This window comes from Lycium barbarum, chromosome 4 (genome assembly GCF_019175385.1).
Source record: "Lycium barbarum isolate Lr01 chromosome 4, ASM1917538v2, whole genome shotgun sequence".
NCBI lineage: Eukaryota > Viridiplantae > Streptophyta > Magnoliopsida > Solanales > Solanaceae > Lycium > Lycium barbarum.
In genome coordinates, this window is record NC_083340.1 from 6,652,090 (window position 1) to 6,675,209 (window position 23,120).

The following is a 23,120-nucleotide window of genomic DNA, read 5'->3' on the forward strand; positions in this document are numbered from 1 at the left end:
GCCTTGGGCCCACAAGGGCAAAATTGGAATTTTATTTAAATATCAATCTACCCATAACCTAAGGGTCATATATCTATAAAGTTAGTCAATTGCATTCACAAATGGACTCTCAAATTATAAATTCTCATCTTTTAAGACTAGGGCTCAAAACCTTTAATTACCTCAAAATCTTCACGTATGATTAACATCTCACTTTTCACCACTCAAATACCATGAATTTGAAGGTGTTCATATAATAAGATACCATAATATTTAATTAGACAACACCCAATGTATTAAAAATTAAAGTGGCAAACTAATAACATAAAGAAAAATTCAAAAATGGAAGTGAAATAATGAAACCGGAGGACCTTCAACAAAAGAATACGAACAGAATTAAACATAAGACTTAATATGTAAGAATTTAAATATTGGCAAGATAAACATAAAAGGACACTTTGAAATTGGAAGAATGTACAGTGGCTACAAATTGAAAAAAAAACACAATGCATACAAGGGAAGAGTAAGAGAACGTGTGAAATATTTTCCCCGCCCAATTCGTCCCTATTGTCCAACAATAGTTGTACACCCTAGCTTCCTATTTTGTCCTCTATTCAATTGACCATTGTATTGGAAAAGTCCTCTTCACAAATCAATATTATAATAAACAAATTATGGGACACTTTCCAAAGCAAAAGCTATATGAACATTTACTACAAAAGCATACAAAAAAGTGTGAAGTAATTTTTTTTCCCCATCCCTTCGTCCTTTTACTGCCACCCAATTGTACTAGTTGTCCCCTACTTGTCCTATTCATTATGTTGACCAATGCACAAATTGATAATTCTAGGCAAAGTAACAAGGACTAGACGGATGGCAGACCTGGTTGCCTTTGTATTTGGTGAAAATAAAATAAAACTTCACTGCTCCTTCAACATTAACTGACAACGCCCCCTTCTGTTCGTCCTTTTTCTCCCCTCTAGGTTAGAAATAAGTGAATAATTTTTCCCCCTATTTTTTTTTCTCTTTCTTTTGGAATATAACGTGCCAGATAAAAGGGTAGTGGGCTTGGCCCACTTACTTACTTAACTAATTCATGCACCATTTCATATATTAAAATCATATGAATAAATACAATATAGTCCCATACCCTTTTCGTAGTTTTAAAGTGCTAAACGACCAAACGGGTCGTTACAAGTGGAAACTTAACATGGTATTTTGGGGGAGAGTAATAACGCAAATTATTTTCCTCAAATATAATTTCTCCGTCCCAGAATAAAGGAACCCTAATTTTTGGAACATCTTCCATTTTTTTTGACTAATTTAGGAGTACAAAATGTAAAATTTGGATGAAACTTAGAATTTGTGTAAAAAATTAGATGAAACTTAGAAATTGTGTTTTTTCTTTCATACAAATCCGTATTAATAAGGTTTGAATGCATTTGAGTATTCAATCAACGCATGCATGCAATTAATGTGTCTTGCAGTGTTACGTCAAGTCAAATTAAGTACGGAGTATTGCATAACGCATTAATTAACTGCGTTATGTCAGTTTGGGCAGATATATCACAGTAATTTACTGCGTTATGTCAGAATAACGCAGTAACTTACTGCACTATATATGTATAGCGCAGTAAATTACTGCGTTATTTTGACATAACGCAGTAAATTACTGCGTTGTGTTGTCAACCTCAGTTGTCATAAAGAAAAACGTCATAATTTGAATCCAAAATTTGCGTTTCATGCTTAGCAAGTGTTATATAATGTAATTGACGAATAACTACCAACCACACAAAATTGAGTTACTATGTCATTTTTTAACCAATTTGAAATTATTAGTCGTATTACATCGTTCTCTCCAGGAGACATATTCGATGCAATGGGTAGGACATGGGAGTTAGGTGAAGATTTTGAAAACCCGAACTAGAGATACAAGCAACAATACAACAATATGATGACAGACGAGTGGAATTGGCGTGTTAGGGAGGTTGCAGTACTGGAACAAAACTTGAGGTCACTAGGGCTTTAATGCCCAAAAAGACGTGCTATGTCAATGCCTCATGGCACCTCACAAGAGTTGAATTTTTCTCTTAATCATTTTCACGAAGAGAACAATCGGATAAAAATATGTTGGCTCAGGGTAGAATATGGTCAACATAGTTTCATTAGATTCAGATCCAAGTGGGATTCGGACTGTGAGATGTCCGATGACGATGATTCGTCATGATATTATTAATAATTGTATTGTATCACATAAAGTTGGTGGGGTCATAGTCGTGATCCCACAACCTATTGAGTTTGATACCTATATAAAGAGCCTTTTGCTACTTAGTTTCTACTTAAAATTCAATGTCGAATAGTAGAAATATAGATTGGTCGGTATTTTTTCCACAGGATTCGAATAGCAATGGTGATGACAACTCAAATGAAAGCAACTATTCCGGTGATTCCCCAACCAATAACAGTGAATTCGTGCTAGACGATTTCAAACCCCACCTTTTAATAGAGCGTAATGACGATTTTCACGAGCTGAAATATTCAAATCCACGTGAATATTATTGTGGTTTATGTCGCGAATGGGCATATCGGTACGCCGAATCACAACGTCTTGTTCGTGACTTGAAAAATCTCAATGCTCAAATCCCAACAAGGTACTCAAATACCATGGCTCGAGTAGGTCCAAAAACTTGCGAGGCTGCCGTACAAAGGATTAGAAAAGAAAACAACAGAATGCTAGCAAGACGTTGTAGATTTTACATGTTAAAGTTGGTCGAAGAACAAGCATCATCAACAAGTAGAGAATTAGCATCTACAGAAAAAAGATATGTCTTAAGTAACCCAAAATATTGTTCTGAGGACGATATTGAGGACTTCTATTCTGATGATGATTAAGAATATTGTGATTTTAGTTTTATGTTTAATTTATGATGATGTTGTTAATTTGAAGAATATTAGTATGTTTAGTTTTGCATCAACTCAAGGGCATGAATTGATGAATGTATTTTAAGTTTTTTCTTTCTTTGGTGATTGTATTTTTATTACTCTCGGTTTGTTATTAATGAACAATTTTAAGTATTTTCATATTATTATAACTTAAAGCTAATGACACCAAGTCTTTAAACAAAAATGGAGTTCGAGCACTTTTCAACCACTAAAACAACAATTCAAAGTTTTGCTTATCCTTGATGTATTGAGCCTAGCTTATTAATCGCACAAAAATAAGTAGGGTTCTATACAAAATATTGATGTTTTGGAGTCACAAAGCATGATTAATCTATGGCTAAAGTACGTTAAAAAGTGTAAAGAAAGCGGACTTAACCAAAACAAAAAAATTGGGGGGGGGGGGGGGGGGGGGATTTAACGCAGTAAATTACTGTGTTAAAGGTAGTTTTGTCACTTTTTTTTTTGTTGGGGCATTTTGTTCAAATGGTCTTTTTTGGGGTCATTTTGGTTCCGGACTCCCCCAAACCCCCAAACCACCTACACACACTTTTCGTCTTTTTCATCTTCTTCCCAATAAAACCTGGCCATCCCTTAACTTCAGAGTGCTCTGCACTCCAAAATAACTCAATTTGGTCATATGAATTAAAAATAAATTGCTTAAAATAAGACTTCACCCTCAGACCCTCTTCCAATCTTCCCTATTTTAATCAGAGGCGGAGCCAAAATTTGAACACAATGGAGCACATTTTCCTTTACACATGCTAACTACTAGTGCTAAAGTTCGATGTACAACTCTTTAAAAACTTAATGATTATAATAATTTATCAGCAAAACTTTAATATTATTGAATATCATTAACTTGATATTAATATACAAAAATTACGCCACCCATCGTACTTACACTTGACTTGTTTTTATATTATGAACAATAAAAAGAAGTTTATAAAGAAAGAAAGAAGGTAAATTTCTTTGCGAAATGGATGCTAAGGGGAGGCGTATGTTTTCAGCATATTTCAAACTTCAAAATTTTTAGTTTTTCTAAAACAAAAATGAGTCACTGGTCATTTTGTAAACATAAATTCAATGCAGATAATAAAAAATTGTTATTATAAATAGATGTAATTTTATATTAATTTTTCAAAAGATTATCTATTTATATTTTAAATTTTGATTTTAAGAATATCTTGTTAATTACAATTAAAACTCAAAAACTTATACAGTCAAACCTCTCGATAGTGGCAGTGTTTGTCCGGAAATTTCATGGCTGCTATAGTGAGGTGTTGTTATGCATTTATACTGGCATTCGATATTTAGATCTCATTTAGCTGTTATAAATAAAAGTACGCAAATAATTAACTTTTTGTACTTTTTATGTTATAAACGAAAATAATATACTTGTAAATTTTAAAATCTCAATTGATTTTCATATCTCATAAATTAAAAATTGAAAAAACTAATAAATTACTACTAAATCCATAGCTAGTCGTACCACACAGATAAAGAATTAAAATCTATGGAACATATGCATTTTAAATTAATTAAGAATTTAAATAATTCAAGTTTGACATAAAAACTCTACAATTGTAGGTTGTTTCATAAATTCTAGTCTCTTAGTGATAATATAATGCTTGAACTGACGAAGAATTTTGTCCAAACTTTCAGCAAAAGGTAATTCAATAGTTTTCCCTTGAAGGTTGTCTAAGTGCTTAACAATTGACTCTTTTATCTCCAAGTAGCAGTAGGTTGAGGCTCTTCATCGACACTTTTGTTGACACATAATATATTTCTTACAAAATATTATTACACGTTATTTTAGTATGACTGTTAGAGAGAGGTAATCTTACAAAGAGCGTACCGCTATAATGGATGTCATTGCTGTTATAGAGAAGTAAAATATAACATGAAAAATCGGTTCCGGAGAAAATCAGGTCGTTATAGTGAAATGATGTTATAACAAATGGCAATTATAGAGAGGTTTGACTGTATACATGACAGATATAGACAAACAAAAACACACATAGAGAGACACATAAGTAATACTTAATGCAAGTTATATTATAATAACAATTATAAGAATAGAATTAATATTAATGGACTTAACTAAAAAACTATAATAAGATAATATAACATTAATCAGATTATAGGTGAAACACCTAGAAAACTAATATTAATATATAAAGGTATTACATGGATGGAAATAAAAAAATCGAAAGGAATAACCATTGCATAGAATAGAAGGAGGAAATATCTTATTCAAAATTGAAGGTAGTGCTTGATTTTAAGATAAAATTGAGGAGGTATAAATAGTTTTGGCTCAATTTTTTGTACCCCTTAGCGAAGACTAGAAACTAATGCAGTAGGGATTCGAATTAAAACAAACACAACCAGAGCGCCCAGTTGGACGTTTTATCTTGTAGGGGCACTAAATATATTTAAGGGTTCTCTATGTATATGCAGATATATATAACATATATGTACAGAGTTTTTCCAATGTAGCTATTTCTTTAATACAATATTTGATGTTTAAAAATATTCATTTATGAAGTATAATGCTTGATTTTTGCAGTATCACATTGAAAAGATCAAAAATATTGTTTGTAAAATCATTTTATATTGGGTTTTCTTCTATAAAATTATAATTTTAGTGACATAATAATCTAATTATAAAAAAAAAAAAAGTTTGTGTAATTATGGAGAATATGAAGCTAATGAGGAAAGAAAAGAATCTGAAGATATAAGTATAGGTGGAGTAAGCTGAAATTACAAGACCCACATGGAGTAATTTCTTGATTACAAAAAGCAATTGCGTACGTGTTAAAAAAAAACATAATTTAAGTTATTCAAGCGCGAGACCAGTGCGTGCAAAACATGCACTTGCCATGTCATGGGGAGATGTCTATGAGAGACACTTTTGCCAAGATTAAGTGTTTATCTGGTCACTTGCAAAGTTAAAATGCCTAACTTACAAAATGTGTCAAGTTTAAGAGACTATCTAGATATTTAGCCTTTGTAGTAAAAATGATACGGGTAGCTGCTTTTAGGACTACTAATTGGAAAGTGCCTAGCGCTTGCAAAGCAGTTGAGAAATAATCACAACTTAAAATGAAGGAAAACTCTTTGAGAAATAGCCACACGAACTTCAGGAAATTTTCCTAAAAGTGTAAAATTTATGAAAATCATCCACTTTTCTATTAGTGTACCCAAACTCTTAACGTATAAGTCATTACTTAACCCAAAACCTACCTATAGTAACGAAATATATCAGATGCCTAAGCTTGAAGTTAGAATATGCTGCATGATGTTAAACTAAATAGAAATTATACCCCCATTTAAATAAAAATTGTTTTTTTAGGAGCTTGAGGAAATGGCAGGAGAGGGCATGAAAAGGAAGATTAGAGCACCTTTTGATTGATAAGTTAAGTTTTTAGGTGAGAGAAATAGATTTTATTGTGTATTTAATTAGGAGAGATATTTTATGGATATGAAAGATTATATATATTACCATAATTAAAATTTGAAAAAATTAGAATAAATTGTATTAATGTAATTTTTTTTAAAGTAGTTGTAACTTTTGAAAATTACATTTTTAAATCTTGTTTGTGTATTTTTCCCTAATCATGCTCTATATGGATTCGTAAGCAAACCTTCGCCACTCATACCTTGAGGCTTGATTGGTTGCTGGTGCTTTGGCCAAGCATTGAGTGGACCTACCATGATGAACAATTTAAAACCCATCTCACAAGGGTCATATCATTGATATGTATGTGTAACCAAGATTTTCTTTTCAATCTATTTACTCCATTATTTATGGGACCGGGTACCGGGAAGAATGACACGCTACTAAAAAAAACATGATTGGCCGACCTTAAAAAACCGATCTCAGAAACTGACCTCGTGTGGTCAGTAAATGTCTCATTTTATTTTTTTATTTTTTGTAAAATAAACCGACCTCTACAGAAATCCGTAAAAAGAATATACCGACCTCATGAGGTCGGAAATTTATTTGAATGTAAATATTATAAATTATTTTTAATAAACCGACGTCATGAGGTCGCAAAAAATTGTCTTTTGAGGTCGGAAATCTTGTTTTTTTTAGTAGTGACACTGAAAGTTTCTTAAATAGGATCGGAAATGCATGGTCTGAAGCCCATGGGTTTCAATTGAATCCTTTCGTCGCAAAATTACACAATGCAATTGGGGTAAAATTGACTTTTTGGTATAACTATAGATTGTTTAATATGATTGACATTTTAAAAAAAAAAAATCTATCAAGAATTTCTTCGGGTCGCAAGTTCGAATCCCTAAGTCTAGGCATTCTTGCATTTTCTTAATTTCCCTCATCAGAACTTTTGGCTTCACTAAGGATCTACTTATAGAGGTAGATATAGAGCGTCATCTATGGATTCACTTAACTCGGTAACTTTTGTCCAGACCCCCTATAGTATAATAATAAGGGAAAGGTGCAAATATACCCCTCAACTTTACGATTTAGAGCAAATATACCCCTGTTATAAAAGTGGTGTAGATATACCCTGCCGTTACAAAATGGTGCAAATATACACCTGTCGTTACAAAATGGTGCAAACATACCACTTTTGCACTATTTGTGTAAGGGTATATACCACTTAATTAAAAGTAAGGGTATATTTGCACTATTTGTGTAAGGGCAGGGGTATAGATACACCACTTTTTTAACGGGGGATATATATGCTCTAAATCACAAAGTTAAGGGGTATATTTGCACCTTTGCCCTAATAATAATGTATTATCTAGTTAGTTACATGTATTAAGAAATCTATTAAATATTTGAACGTGAACTCAGTAATTATTGTATATTAAATTAAGGTCATTATACGAACACCCATAAACTTCAAATTTTAAATTTGTCTCTAATCTAATTAAACATATATTGTGTGAAATTTTGATTGATACACTAGGCTATGGTTCTTGGTAGTCATAACCAAGATTCAACTACCATTTGAACCCACTTCATCATAGCCAATGTCATTGTTTATGCTAAGCTAGGCCACCTTACTTGTGAGGTAATAAGTCCATAACCAATGCCACTTTCTGGTTATACAGATCCTTCTTTTGGAGTTTAGTCCCGTGAATTGCAAGAACTGTGCCTCTCAAAAGCAGAGCATCACTTGTTTTCCCAAACTGTAAAATTAGAAACATCGTCATATTGAATACCTCAACTAATGGTCTCTTTATAAACCACAAATTGCTTATGTTGAAGTCTTCCTCACGAGAAACCCCATAAAAAATACACTTTTTTCACCTTAACCATCCAAGTTGATAACCACCACCTACACAAGTTCTTTTTTTCACATTTCTCGTGATCCATCCCATGTTTGACAATCAATAAAAATGCACGTAAAGAAAAAGCTTATTCTAGCAAATAAATATTTCATCCACTCATCGCTAACTACAGAGGGGGGCAAAATGAATGTAGGATCAAATCCTCTAGGAAACCATCTTGTTGACATACATGAAGAGGAAGAAGACAAGGAAGAAAACAGTAACGTTTCGACAATGGCTGATAAACCGGACACGCGATTCAACAGGCCTGCCAAAAATAGAGAAATAAAAAGGCCTCAAAGGAAGTTCAGCAGGCAAGTTTCACTAGAGACAGGGTTCTCTGTACTCAATGGAGAGACATCTAAAGATAAAAATGAGAGAAAAGTACTTGGAAGAAGTGGGAAGAGTTTTGGAGGATTTGGTGTCAATGGATCAACTGGTCTTGAAGCAAGAAATAAAGGGGATTTCAACATGTTCAGGACTAAATCTACTATTGCTAGGCAATCCTCAAAAATACCACTTAGAAAAGAAAGTGGAATTGAACTTCAGAATAATAATGTTAAAGGAGGACTTGATGATCATGTCAAGAAGAGTGTCCCTGCTGGAAGATACTTTGCTGCACTTACAGGACCTGAACTTGATCAAGTCAAGGTAAATATAATCAACTTTTCATTTCCAAAACTTCAATCATGTATGCATAAAACTGTTAATGTTTACATGGCCAGCATATTTTAACCTCTTATAGTACATAACATTGTTCCGTAATTGTTTTTCAGCTTACTAATCCTACTCTCACCGTTTCAATTTATGTGAACCTGTTTTCTTTTTAGTCCGTTTTAAAAAGGGCAGCCCCTTTCTAAATTTAGAAACAAATTAAATTAAACTTCACATTTAATCCTTAATGAAAAGCTTACTGCCACATAAATGTTATGTCATGTTTAAAATCATAAGTTTCAAATTCTTCCTTTCTTTCTTAAACTTTGTGCAGTCAAATAGGCTCAAATAGTTGACGTGCTGATAGGCGTAAAGTTCATAGAAGTTAAACGCAACTGTTATTTAGTATTACCATTTCTTCTGCAGGATTCCGAGGACATTCTTCTTCCAAAAGATGAAAAATGGCCTTTTCTACTCAGGTTCCCAATTGGTTGCTTTGGTATCTGCCTAGGCCTTAGTAGTCAAGCCATCCTCTGGCGTTCTCTTGCTCTGAGTCCTGCCACCAAATTCCTCCATGTTCCACTTTTTATTAACTTTGGGGTTTGGCTGTTAGCCGTAGCGATTCTGGTTGCAGTCTTCATAACCTACATGTTCAAATGTGCACTTTACTTTGAAGCGATAAAGAGAGAATACTTTCACCCAGTGAGGGTCAACTTCTTTTGTGCTCCGTGGATTGTCTGCATGTTTTTAGCCATAGGTGCACCACCTAAAACAGTACCAGGAACTCTTCATCCTGCCATCTGGTGTGTCTTCATGGCCCCAATCTTCTTCCTCAATCTCAAAATATATGGCCAATGGCTTTCGGGTGGGAAAAGGCGTCTTTGTAAAGTAGCTAATCCGTCTTCTCATCTCTCTGTCATCGGGAATTTCGTGGGAGCCATTTTGGCTGCTAAAGTGGGATGGAAGGAGCCTGGCAAGTTCTTGTGGTCTATTGGCTTTGCACATTACCTTGTGGTGTTTGTCACATTATATCAAAGGTTGCCAACTAGCGAAGCGTTGCCTAAGGAACTGCACCCTGTTTATTCCATGTTCATTGCAACTCCAGCTGCAGCCAGCCTTGCTTGGGGTGCTATTTATGATGAATTTGATGGCTCGGCAAGGACCTGCTACTTCATTTCATTATTTCTCTACTTATCGTTGGTCGTACGTCCCAACTTCTTCACAGGATTCAGGTAACTTTCTTGTCCTTGATACTGTAGAACAGTTTGATACTGTAGAACAGCACAAGAACAGAGTTCAAAATTTCTAAGAAAATCTTATATTTTTGCCTTTCATAATTACTTATATCTTGACTATCTGCAGATTTTCAGTTGCATGGTGGTCATACACTTTTCCAATGACCACAGTTTCAATAGCAACTATAAGGTATGCAGAGGAGGTTCCTTCTTTCATAACCAAGGCTCTGGCTTTGGCCCTTTCGTTCATGTCAACAACAATGGTTTGCATATTATTCGTCTCCACCCTTCTGCATGCTTTTGTTTGGAAAACCTTGTTTCCCAATGATCTTGCCATTGCCATCATAACAAAGAAAAGATACAGCAAGGATAAGAAGCCTTTGATGAGGCGTTGGACAAAACAGTCGCCTCTTTCATTTGTCACATCAATAGGGAAACATAACTCAGGAGACAAAGAGTGCGCCTCTGATGAGGAGAAATGATTGCAAATGAAAGAAAGAGGAACAAAGTAGAATATGATACTGGCAGCAATATATAATCAAGCAATTAGTCCTGAAGGCAAGCAAGAGGAACAAAGTCATTGCTGCACTGGAGATGATCAACTTCAGATGCAGTGACCAGAAAAGAGCAAACAATTATTTATAGGTCTGAAGTAGCCTTTCGTATTCTTGTAGCCATTATAGTCGGAATGTAATCACTTCTGTCTGAACTATGACATTAGCCAAAAGAGAGCATTCCATTAAATTTGTAATTTCATCTCACATCTTAACGTCTTATACATAGTCATTTAATCTCTCAACAATAAGAGTCGGGGACAATCGAGAGTAACCTGATTATAGTAATACCATTAGCCATTTATCTAACAACATCATCAAGTATAAATGTCTCGGTCTTTGAGAGCTCATGCAAACTGCTCTAGCACGTAACATTCAAGAGCTAGATCAATACTTTCCTCGTGGAAAATAGCACATACAGGGAAATCAAAGAAAATGGATGAATAAAGCTGAACAGCTCCCCACTAAACAACACTTGCTCATTTTTTTATTCACATGATAACATGGTGATTAACATTGTTGTTTGTATCTGACGGTTTACATGTGAAGAAATTGATTTTTACATATAAGTTATAAAGCTGCTATATATCCGAACGCACTTGACAGTTTCAGACAATTGTTATGTACTGGCATCGCTGCATCGTCTCAGTCTGCCTTTCGAATCAAGCAAAAAGGTGTTCATCGACATCAAAAAATGTGTTGCATTTTGTCCCTAAAAATGCCCAAACTCCTACAAGAATTCAAATATAGGTTAATGGGATGAGCTGGGTCATATAAGAAGAAAAAGCAAAATTTCCCCCACGATTTGGCCAAGTGGTAAGATGCAGTGTGTGATGTGTGGGTTAGACAAAAGCCTGATATTTAAGTGGAGAAGGGCAGAGGGTCAGGCCCATTACCCTCAGAGCTTTCTCAATTATCAAGAAAAAGAAAAAAGAAAGCAAACCTTGTACCTGTTGATGGTGTTAGATACTTGACAAACTTCAGTTATCCCATATCACTACCGAACTGAATTGGCTTTGCTTTTGAGATCAGCTAGTTTTCCCTTCTCCGTGTGTACTATCTTAAAAGAGGAATTTTACAAGCTGATTAAAGTTCATCCTAATTGTAACGCTGAAAAAATTGCTGCTTGAAAAACCTATTAGAAGCATGATTAAAAATGGAAAAAGCTAGCAACCACAGAATAAAGAAAGCTTACCTCATGGTTTTGTTGGAAATAAGCCCATCTATTTTCTTTGGAGCCCTTGTACCAAAAAGACGTACAAAATAAAAAATCCAGACAATGCTTAACTAGATAAGATCAGAAAAAGAAAATGGAGAAATAAATGGAACCTTTGACCGAAGGCAGGATGGTCTTTGTGCTTTCAACTGCACTTCGCCACCTGGTTGGGGCTCAGATGTAAGAGAGAGCTGACAAATAAAACAAGGAAGATTAATAACTATTTGATGAGCTACAACACATGAATAGATAATCTTATAGTAATAATAGCTGCAATATTGTGTCCAAAAAGAAGCACCAAACAATGTCCACAATGTACACCCCATAGGAACAATCAACATAAAGATGTAAAAAAAATCAACCTTATTAAACAGATCAATTGGCGGATTTTGATGAATTCTCTTTACAGTATGAAAATTGAACTCCTGTGGTAGAGGCAAAGCAATTCACGAGTCACTATTGGAATTTCAAAGAGAACAATAACAACTGAAAAGTCTACATATCTGGATTACCATTGGCACTGTGGTTTCCCTTTTGGTGTTTCGGAACACTCCAATGTCTCCTTTACTTGATAGGATCTTTACAAAACAAATAGTTGTTCAGTTCCCAAAATTCCTTATATAAATTGTCCCCAATTTTTCTAACGTACCTTTTTATTGAGGGGGAGAGCTTTGAAGTTGTAGGTTGACACAGATTCTTCTTGCTTTGGAGCCTCTACATGATTGACTCTGATATACGAAAAGAACAAGAAAAATAAAAAAAATGTAATAAGAACAACAGCATAGAGTGTTATGCTAACAATGCAGGCTGCTATCGATACGCACGCACACACAAGGATATCAAGATTCACCTTCTGAATTCTCTATTTCCACATTCCATGGTTGACTTAGTACTGGTTTTCTGCAACACCTGCAACAAAAAAATTATCAATCAGTAATAATAGTGCCAACAATTTGAACGGGTATATAGACCAAATTTCTTTATGAACACTGCTAATTTTATCAACTTCAATAAAATAATCAAAGGTTCAAATTTAGATTCTAAAAATGGTAGATACATTTCTTAGACTTCACCAACAGTGCAATTTCTTTTAACATTTTAGGCTGGCAAAACCACATTGGAAGAAGCCACAAATAGGGAAACACTACAAGTTTCCAAATCTGTGATGTTGTTGCCACTAGTTATTTACCAATTTCACTGGTTCAGTCTTTAAGCTAAATCAGAGAGTCCAGTATGTGTGCATAAGAACAGATAAGTAACCTTATCAGTGGTAGAAGAATTAGCAGCAGAAGTTGGAACTGCTGAACGATGTTGCACGGCTCTCTCTGACGTCTTCAGGTGAAATTCCTGAAAACCAACATGTCAAGGGAGAAATTTTAAATTCACTTGTTTGCGATATTATGATTACAAGCAATGCAATAATTGAAGAATATGAGTGACTAATTCTCATATTCAAAGGACAGACACATTGATATGAAGGGAGCTGGTAATCTTAGAACAGGAACAAGAAGCAATGACACCAGTTTGAATCCTTACTTGAAACTGCGGAATCTGTGGATTGCTTTTTTTTGGAGGCAAAGGAGGACCTTCAAAAATCTGTGAGATAGACAGTTGTCAATAACATGCAGACAAGGGAATTGCCTCTTAGAAACTAAGCTTACTAACCTTTCTATTTAGTGGAAGAGCTTTGAATCTACGGATAGCTGTCGGTGGAAAATTTTCTGCTTGTTCACTAACTTTTGGCCTGAAATTTGATACGCCGTGATAAAATGTTGACAATGGTCCTCAAACAGTATAAGATAACTGAAACCAGTTAATGAGTTCTACCTTGCTCTTTGTGCTCTATGAGTAGTTTGAAACTCAGGCTCTCTAGGAATAGTAATCCTGGGCTTAGCCGTAGTGTTGCTGCCATCAACTTTTCCGTCCTGCAAGATCGTTCACAAAATTTGTCTGAACTCCAGCAGAAAATCCAGTCATCACCAAAAGTTCATTATGGTTAAAGGTTGATAAACCCAGAGCTCCAGAGACTAGAGATTACGCATAACTTTGTACGAGAGACATTATTCAGCCACTCAAAGTGGACCTTGCCAATGGTTGAATACTACGGCAAACATTACTAGTTATATCTTTTAAGTAAGAAATATGGGAGCTTACAGTTTGAACTATTCAAATCAACAAAAAATGTCATTGGTATAGGGAAAACATAAAAAACCGACATGATCAAGTGAAACAGTAGAAGCAAGATTTCATCCATTTTTTGTAAAGGGGCATAGGAAAGGTCAACTCAACAAAAGATATCAGAGGTAAAAGGAAAATCGAAAGGACAGACATGACCAGAACAATGAAAACAGATAGCCACTTAAAGTCTTTAACTGTACACGGAGGAAGACTCCCAACTTTTTTTCTGAGCAAATAGATAATAGAATCGAGAGCAAATACTTACTCGCTTAGGTTCCTTGTGAACAAAACTAAATACAGGCTTCGCTTCGGCAACCTGTAATGCAAGAAAAGATATTTTTGATGAACAATTGAGCAACCTAACATCGGAGAGATGCCAAACGTCGACAGACAATCAAACAGAACTTGAGCACTAGAAGGAAGAAAAGAATGAAGCATTTGTGTTTGTTGTCGAGATTACACAGCTAGAAAAGAACTTGGTCAAGTGATTAGATGTGAAGACCAAGAAGTCTTCAGAATTTCCTTTTTTGGCAAGGGGTCGTATTTTCCTTCCAGAGAGAACAAATTAACCTTGTCTAGAAATTGTTTAGCCCATTTCCAATATTTAGTAATGTTAAAATTCCCCATGTAAATTCTTAACCTCTAAACTTTATTCAATTAATTTGCAGCAGATTTTAACTCCAAAAATTCATCAAGGTGATTCTGGTAATGTAAAAAGAAGTGACAAAGTGGAAGCAGCAAGTAATAGTTATTGAGACTCATTATTAGTATGGCATGATACAGAGGAAAAGAAGCAGAATACATGGGGCAGAACATACAAATGATACCTTCCGTAGATGACCACTCTCAAGCTTTTGTCTCTTGGCAGCTTGAGTCTCGATTACAGTTGAATTTGTTCCATTTTTCTCAACCAAAAATGTCGGTAACCTAGCATACAAGAGAAAGGTGTTCAAAGAGACCACAAACCAGTGAAGTATTTAGCAGGGCCAGTGATGAGCAGCTATATCATCAAGCATGGTCATTCCAAAAAAATTAAATGTGAAGTTGCAAGAGCTTGCTTACCATTCACCGAAAGGTGGAATATGAAAACAACAAAACACATTTTGGAAGATATCCCACTGTTTAAAGATTCGCACTTTCTCACTCTTTGAAATTTTTAATAAGATCACCAGAAAAGCACTAAAAAAATATTTGCTCTGCACTTAAACAGAGAATTATAAGAAAATCGGGAATTCATAGATGATGAATGCATCAGGAAGAAGCATGTTAGTGCCAACCTTGATTCACCAATTGGACGAGATAGATTTTGTTTGGCTAAGTGACTTGCAGTTGGTTTCATGAGGGTTGAACTCCTGGGACAAGATGGCTTCGAAGAGCACCTGGTTTTACCTTTTGTGGCACCTTTAGCCATGTGATTGTAGAAAGTCAGCCCTGCCAATCAAATATAAATATGTACCTATCAAAGTTAAAAGACACCACGAAACCTAGTATGACATGGTTGCATGGTTATTCACATACATTTCATGCAAGCGACTAACTTGAATCATGGAAGGTCAACAACATGTTAACAATTTAACGAGTAGAATATTAATCATTTGCGAGATATTTCTTTAAGCAAAACAGTAAGAGTCAGACATTTACAATTGTCAAATCAGAAATTATAAGCACCTGAAGGTAGCTGTCTCAGTTGATTTAAAAGTTTCTCGGCATTGCTAATAGCGGAAATTCCTGCATTGTTGCTCTCGCCTTCTGTAGAATGAAATCAGAAAGAAAACTTGAGTATATCAGCACGAGACCTCTTTTATAGTGCATGCAGGCATAAAGATAAAGGATGCCGTATTCATTATATGCAGCTATTAACATAGGAGTGTCCCTCTTTACAGGCACGTGGATGCCAATGAATCATGTCTTCAACTTTCTTGCAACCTTGTTGATTATGCACAAACAAAATAAAAAAGCTCGACGGATTTACATCAAGTTGCTTTGGGCATAGGTTTAAATCAGTAAATAGACCTGGTGAAAAGACATACTTATGGGAACATCAATTAAGTTCAGCATCGGGTACAATCCATTTTCCTTTGGATCTTATTTATAACATGAAAATGATATGTTTAGAATCTTATCATTTATGCATTTTAACTATTTTTAGAGAGACTAATCCTTTTGTGACATCCAAAAAGGAAGTGGGTCTTACCATGGGCCAAAGGGAGCAAACAAATACAAGTGGTATCAACTTCAGTGCAAGAAACTTGTAGAGGATTATCAAAGCCTGCTTAATTACAGTAAACAACGAGGAAAAACACTTGCTCTTTTGAGGAAACAAAAAACTATATAGAGCAAGGACCACGGTGTGATAAATAAACCAGTTTATTAGCACTAGATGAAGGAACCAGATGTTCCCTTAGCATCTTGTAAGCTTTAACTTCTATTATATCTTAGGCCTTGAAGAGTCACGATCTATGTCAAGAAGTAGAGAAAAAATTTCAGTAAACAGGATACCTCCACATGCAAAAATATGAAGATTCAAATTGATAATGAACTTCTAAAAGCTAATGTTGAACGCCAAAGAAAGAAACATAATACATTTCCGGTATAACAGCAGAACACAAAATTCAAGTAAAAGGTGAGAGGTATAACTTTTAAAGAGCAAAATAAACACCTTTTATCAGAGCAGGAACCTCTTGCTCGATCTCAATATCAGAATCGCTATCTGACAAACTCATGTTCTCAACTTTGGATTTCGGAGAAACATTAATGCTTTCCAGCAAAACGTCCTCCTTCGAAATCAACCTAGTGACAAAAGCTTGAACAACAGAGAACAACTATATTATATTCCATAAACAATGATACAGAATTGATAATTCCAACACTAGTGGAGTGTACAATCCAAATTTTAGTTTTACTAGAATGGCGTTTAACGTAAGGCATGTTAGGCAGGTCCTTTACCAAAATGAAAGCAAAGAACAGCCAGAAAAGAAAACAATGTCATATAATGCTCAATACATCAAGGGAAATAGCATAGAGGAGAATCCATCTCTTTGTATTAGAAAGTAGCTCCCATAAGCTGTGGCATAGTTCTAAACCAAATTTTTACAAACAATGTAAATAAAAAAGGTGAGAAATCATTTAGAAATTTGCATAACTTCCATAGGATATTTTGGAACTTTACATATATATTTAGTAGGCGTTTGACCATAGATTCCAAATATTTTCACTTTATTTGGAATTCATGGTGTTGGAGTTGAAGATAGAGTTGTGTTTGGGTTATACATTTTGCAAAGAATATTTGGAATAACATTCATACTTGAGTGTACTTATAAGTTCAAAAGTGAAAAGTGAGTTAGAAAGCAGGTTACAAGTTGTTTCCAAATTTGAAATACAACTATAAGTTGGATTCGGAATTTACATGGTCAAACACTGATTTTCAAATAAAGTGAAAAATTATTCTGAAAAAAAAATGAATTAATTTTTATGACCAAACGGTCCTTACCTATTTAGAAAAATAAAAATAGTTACATAAAAATAACAGATGAACACGAAAAGTTAATAAAAAAAGAAGTTGGAAAAACAAGCTAAAAATATAAACAAAATATATAACGTGAGAATAGCATTGGCATCATTGCAACAGAAGAGTTGATCCTATAGTGACCAGTAAGAGTAACGGGTTCTGATTCATATAAACAGCCTCTTTCGTACAAATGCAGAGAACAGTAAAATGCAAGGTGCAATCAAATAATTTTGTAAAGGTAACTTAAGAAATTGCTAGAAAAAATACAAGCTCTAGTAAATCAAAGAGATAATGGTCAAAAACATACCTGAATTACATTTTAGGGAGCTTTCTACTTGAACTTATCAGGTGTTTGTGTTTCCTACCTGGACTATCACCAACTATTCCTTAATTTTTTTTAATTTTCCAATTAATTCCTTTAATTACCACGCAGAGTGCCATTTGGCACCACTTTTTAACCAAAAAAAAAAGTGTACACCACGCACCATCAGATACTAATCGAGGTGATAAATAGTTGGTGAAAGTTTAGGTAGAGACACAAACACTTTAATAGTTCACCAAAAAAACACAAACAATTGATAGTTCATGCAAGAAACGCAGATACTTGATAGTTGAGGTAGAAAACTAAAACAATTGATAGTCCATATTGGAAACGCAAACAACTTAATAGTTCAGGTAGAAACTCACAAATAAAAAAGTGTTTTCAGGTGTGTTTTTTTACCATTATCTCTAAATCAAATAAACACGAAAATTCAGCACCAAAACCGCAAAATAAACAGTCAAATAAAGGAACGACCGGTAGTTGAAGTATGAAACTCGCAAAAAAGCCATAGTATAGCGTGTTTTTGAAAATTATCTGTTAAATCAAATAAACAGGAAAATTCAGCACGAAAAGCACAAAATAAACATTCAAAAACAGTACTTACGAGAAGGAGGATAGCTTCCAGCAGTTTCAAACCAACACTCAGCTTGACTCCTCACAAACAATGTCTCCTCACAGCAAAAATCAAAGTAACGAGGCGCATCAAACTCATAATCGAGATCAATCTCAACAGCCGTAAACGTATACTCAACCATATCCTCCATATCTTCCTCCATTTTCAAACACACACACACTCAGCGACAGCGATTGTGATCACTGGAATCGATGATAATGGAGAAGAAGAAAAATAGACCTAGGTCTTCTAGTCAGTGCATTGAAAAACGTGAAGAATTAGAAGAGAGGGACGGAACAATATTATATGGAGATTTGGGATGAGAAAACAGAAAAAGACAGAGAAAAAAGACTACTATTTACCAGTGTAAGGGTAGCGGCGAGTCTGATAATGTTCAGAAGGATCCGAATTTTTGAAATGATGGATATGGGCGGGTCCGATTGGGCTGGGCTATAACGTTACGAAAACTTTTTGTGCTTTCACGATTATACCCTTATCTCTTTTTCATGTTATTAACTTATTATGTGAGTTTTGTATTTGTAAGTTTTTATCTTCCTTTCATTTTGTTCGATATACTTTTTATTTCTGTTTTGTATAAGGTGTATGAAATAGGTTTGAAAGTTTTTTTTTTCTTTTATCAGATGCTCGGTATTTGCATTGAACCTAAACTAATTCAAATTTGCCCCGCGTAAGGCTTATTAAAAGGATAAATACTTCCTACCAGAATTATTTTTCATACTCAGAACTCAAACTTGAGACCTCTAATTAAGGATAAAAGATCTTAAGATCCTTTAATGATATGTTTGAATGTTATTTGAATTAAGGGATGTGATCCTTTTTTTATTCGAGGAGGATGAAAGTTACTAAATATCTATTTACTTGAGCAATTAGTAATTTTTATAGATGTTGAATGGAATTGCTCTATCAATCTTAGAGCCCGTTTGGATTGGCTTATAAGTTGGTCAAACCAGCTTATAAGTCATTTTTAATTTATTTGGGTGTTTGGTAAAAATATAAAACAGCTTAAATTAAGTTAAAAAATGCTTAAAATAAGTCAAAACCAAGAAGTTGTTCAACCCCAACTTTTTTTTTTTTTTGGCTTAAAAGTCATTTTGGTTTGACCAATAACTTTACTCTTTTATCCCTTATATATTTTGTTACTTCCAATATTACTCTTACTTCTAAAAACCCTTTAAGCACTTTTATCCAAACACGTAACTGTTTATTTATAAAATAACTTTCAGCACTTAAAAGTACTTTAGTTTTTTTCAGCTAATCCAAACGGGCTCTTAGTCAAATCATTAGGTCATAAATCATAATGAAATAGTACTTGCTTTCAATTTATAACTGATATAGCATTAACTCTAAGACATTGAATTTCAAAAGTTGAGAGTATCTATTAAATCATTCTAAAATCATGTAGAGCAGTGACAAGTAATTTTCAAGAAAAAGTTCCAAATTATCATTTGGTGAGAGAGCCTCAGAAAATCCAGAACAAATGGATCTGATGGTGTGAGTTTTTGAAATTTAAAATGAGATAGGGATTGGATTGTCATTTGGGGGAGCAAATAGGATAATTTGTTTGTCTTTGGGCAGAAAAGCCAATTCTCATTGGAGTTTGAGCTCTGTTTCGGGCGGCTCAAAACTGTCAAACAAGTCTGAGAATTTTGACAGTTGTTTACTTTACACCCCTCTGTTTCAAAGTAATTGCGATATTAGCCCCTAACGGCTTGTTCGTTTGTCAGGTCTTCAACTGAGGTGGGGCCCAGCTTCTCAGTTCAAATAAAAAGTATTTTAGTATTCAAGAGATGGATCGCAAGTATTATTGTTTTATTATGCTCCATCCGTTTCAATTTATGTGATCTCATTTGATTGGGCATGATATTTAAAAAACAGTGAAGACTTTTGAAACTTATTGTTCAAAATAAGTCTTGAATATTTGTGTGGTTGTAAATCATTTCATAAAGTGAATTTATTTTCAAATTAGGAAAAAGGTCATTCATTTTGATACGAATTAAAAAAATAGGTTCACATAAATTGAAAGAGAAGAAATAATATATATACAGTTTAATTGAATATGAAATCTCGGATATCTATTTGACTTTTACGAAGCATTGTTGTGGATGCAAAATCCAGTAATTACGTGAAAGGACACTGACAAAACTAGAGAAATTATTAAAATGAAATGGTAGATAATAATGTAAATAGACTAAAAATGGAAGGGAAGATAGTAGGATTCTCATCCAATGGGTGTTCTTGAGTTCTTTGTTTGGTCCAATTTCACACATCCTTCAAGTCTGAGGCTCTGAGCTATAGCGGTTTCAACAGGAAGTTCCAAACTCAAAGGAATTGACGGGGTCTTTACGAGTTTAATTCGTGTGCAAAATCTTACCAACCCGTGAGATATAAACAAGAAAATATGTCCTTAATAGGATGATGCTGATTTTCATACAAGTGTCGCATGGTTATCATCAGCTCCGTGCTATGCTTGGTCAAGTCCTATAATGAGTGAAACTCTCATTTTGTGTAGTTGGGTCATTGCACCAAAGGAGAGAGTTTTTGCAACCGAAGTGAGCTGAGGAGCTGAGTAACGTGCCAACACTATTAAGAAGGTAATCGACGTCTTTCGAAACACTTTGTATTTCTAACTAGTGTTGTTTATTTTTTATATTTAGTACATTTGACTAATAAGATAGGAAGAGTCTTTCTCGCTTGTTTAATGAATTTAAGTTTAGCTTGGAACGTTAGTCCAGATAGATTAGTTGATGGTACATTGAGCTCATTGTATCTCTATACTTGATTTTATATTTGGGGAGACACATATCGATCTTGACCTCCACGATTGTAAGAAAAGCTATATCGCTATAGAAAATTACAATAAAATTAAGATTTTGAAATTAAATGATTTGAATCCTTAAACGTTATGAATATTCAATTCAATTCAATAAATTAAAATAATGATATTAATAGAATGCTTTCAAATTGTAAGGTCATATAAGAAATTGAAGATTTAAAATTTCTTGTAAAGCATAAATTCTGTTGATGTCAAATTGTCAATAGTCAATGCAATTTCACCATTTGGGGAAAACGTCCATTACCTTTCGGCTTGCTCATTTATGTCTTGGCTCTAAAAGGTAAATGCATTTACTAGGTAGTACTTGTTTGGAAGTGAAATGACAATTCAGAATAATGGCTTTGACAATTAATACGAAAAATGTACACTATGCTACTTATTGTAAATCTAATCAAAGTTGGCATTTATAACCGGTTGGTAGAATTTTCAATTCGAATGAGGAAATAAGATTTCTTAGCCTATTACAATTTAAACAAAAAAAATGACTTTTTCAGATCTCTTATGTGTAAAAAAATAAAGATCACTTATAAAAGGATCATAAAATTAAAAAAAAAAAATTGTAAAAGGCCAAATAACTATTTCTTCCGATTGGAAGTACAATTTCAAAAGAAACAGTTCATATTTTTTGGGTATATAGTGATAGAGAAATGCATTTATTTTCTCATTAAGGTGTCTCATAGGATTCTCTTCTTTTCAAATGAGAAAGTTACCCCATGGTTTTACGTTTGTACTCCAGTTAATAGAGTTACTCGATTAATTTTAACTTATTGCTTTGTCTTTTTGTTTTGTTTCTTTTTCCTCTTTACCAGTGTTGCTTTGTAACCATAATCGTCAAAACCAAAAAAAAAAAAAAAAAATACAAGGCAAAAAATATAAATTGACCCCTAAATCATATCCCAAAAGTCATTTTCACACTTAAACTATCCTAGCAATCCATTACACACTTAAACTATCCTCACATTAGGCTGTTTCACATAAATCATTTTAGAAGGGCCAAAAAATATAAAACACTAAGCAGGCCTTGAGATTATGACCTAAATAATCAATCACACCGTTTATATGGGATACGTTAAAACTATAATTTTGATTTAAAATTTTTAAAAAATTGGTTTTAACTACCTCCAGGCTCCAACTAAACACTAAGTAGATTTAATCTCAAAATTTACTGGGATGACCATCTAATCCCTTGAACTAAACAATCCCTTATCCTTTATTACCTTATACAATATTTTTCTGAAGTTTAGCTTTAGGTGTACATGATTATAAAATAGTATATGTTTTAGACAAACAGCTAAATTAAACTTAATCCAAATTACAGAGATCTCTTAAAATTAGTAAGCAATCATAGTTTGTATCAAGATTCAGAGATCAACAGATAATGGCAACACTATTTCTGAATAATTTGAGGACATTTTTACCTTCACAGGGTCAATAATTGAAGAAACTGCACGGTTTGGCCCTCAAACGGGCTGGTCTTTAATTTTTCCCTTCAAAATAGAACTTATTCTTAGTAGGGAATAAGTTTCTTAAGGACGCGGGGCATAATTTATAGGATATTATGATGCGAAAATATAAACTTATGCCCCACAAATTGTTATTTATTATGGGCACAAAAATTAAAAACCAGCACAAAATAGGCACAAAAGTGCAAATGACCCTCAATAAAACTGTCCCATCTTATGCTTGGGCCAAATGCAAATACAACATACTTAAATATGGCCCAAAGTCATCCCCATATGCCATATTGCATCTAATTGTCGAAT

At 34.0% G+C, this 23,120-nt stretch overlaps 2 protein-coding genes across 6 annotated transcripts; one reads left to right on the forward strand and one right to left on the reverse strand.

Moving 5' to 3' along the window:
• Positions 1-7,990: 7,990 nt before the first annotated feature.
• Positions 7,991-10,898, forward strand: LOC132635018 (guard cell S-type anion channel SLAC1). Its single transcript, XM_060351220.1, has 3 exons — positions 7,991-8,874; positions 9,304-10,109; positions 10,240-10,898. Exons 1-3 carry the CDS (start codon positions 8,293-8,295, stop codon positions 10,592-10,594), a joined length of 1,743 nt encoding a protein of 580 aa, XP_060207203.1. The 5' UTR covers positions 7,991-8,292; the 3' UTR covers positions 10,595-10,898.
• Positions 10,899-11,130: 232 nt separating this feature from the next.
• Positions 11,131-18,916, reverse strand: LOC132635019 (protein TPX2). Of its 5 annotated transcripts, none has more exons than XR_009580410.1 (18): positions 18,495-18,916; positions 16,720-16,863; positions 15,729-15,809; positions 15,338-15,491; positions 14,879-14,987; positions 14,326-14,376; positions 13,710-13,807; positions 13,548-13,626; positions 13,419-13,478; positions 13,143-13,229; positions 12,733-12,791; positions 12,532-12,610; positions 12,395-12,460; positions 12,245-12,307; positions 11,996-12,073; positions 11,862-11,896; positions 11,617-11,726; positions 11,131-11,396 (listed from the first exon to the last, which is right to left on the reverse strand). XR_009580410.1 is itself a non-coding variant. In XM_060351221.1 (18 exons), exons 1-17 carry the CDS (start codon positions 18,664-18,666, stop codon positions 11,664-11,666), a joined length of 1,488 nt encoding a protein of 495 aa, XP_060207204.1. In that variant the 5' UTR covers positions 18,667-18,913; the 3' UTR covers positions 11,131-11,396; positions 11,617-11,663. The 5 variants fall into 5 exon arrangements, 2 of the variants coding, with proteins under 2 accessions (XP_060207204.1, XP_060207206.1); XR_009580411.1 differs by having other exon boundaries at positions 11,610-11,726; XR_009580409.1 differs by having other exon boundaries at positions 11,610-11,726; positions 11,862-11,906; positions 18,495-18,914.
• Positions 18,917-23,120: the final 4,204 nt, after the last annotated feature.

Coding starts and splice junctions, on each gene's coding strand:
- LOC132635018 (XM_060351220.1), top strand. CDS start 8,293: ATGCACGTAAAGAAAAAGCTTATTCTAGCAAATAAATATTTCATCCAC. Junction 8,875..9,303: donor CTGAACTTGATCAAGTCAAG/GTAAATATAATC, acceptor TTTCTTCTGCAG/GATTCCGAGGACATTCTTCT. Junction 10,110..10,239: donor AACTTCTTCACAGGATTCAG/GTAACTTTCTTG, acceptor GACTATCTGCAG/ATTTTCAGTTGCATGGTGGT.
- LOC132635019 (XM_060351221.1), bottom strand. CDS start 18,666: ATGGAGGAAGATATGGAGGATATGGTTGAGTATACGTTTACGGCTGTT. Junction 13,627..13,709: donor CATAGAGCACAAAGAGCAAG/GTAGAACTCATT, acceptor ATCAAATTTCAG/GCCAAAAGTTAGTGAACAAG. Junction 11,907..11,995: donor CATCCTGCCTTCGGTCAAAG/GTTCCATTTATT, acceptor TTTTGGTACAAG/GGCTCCAAAGAAAATAGATG.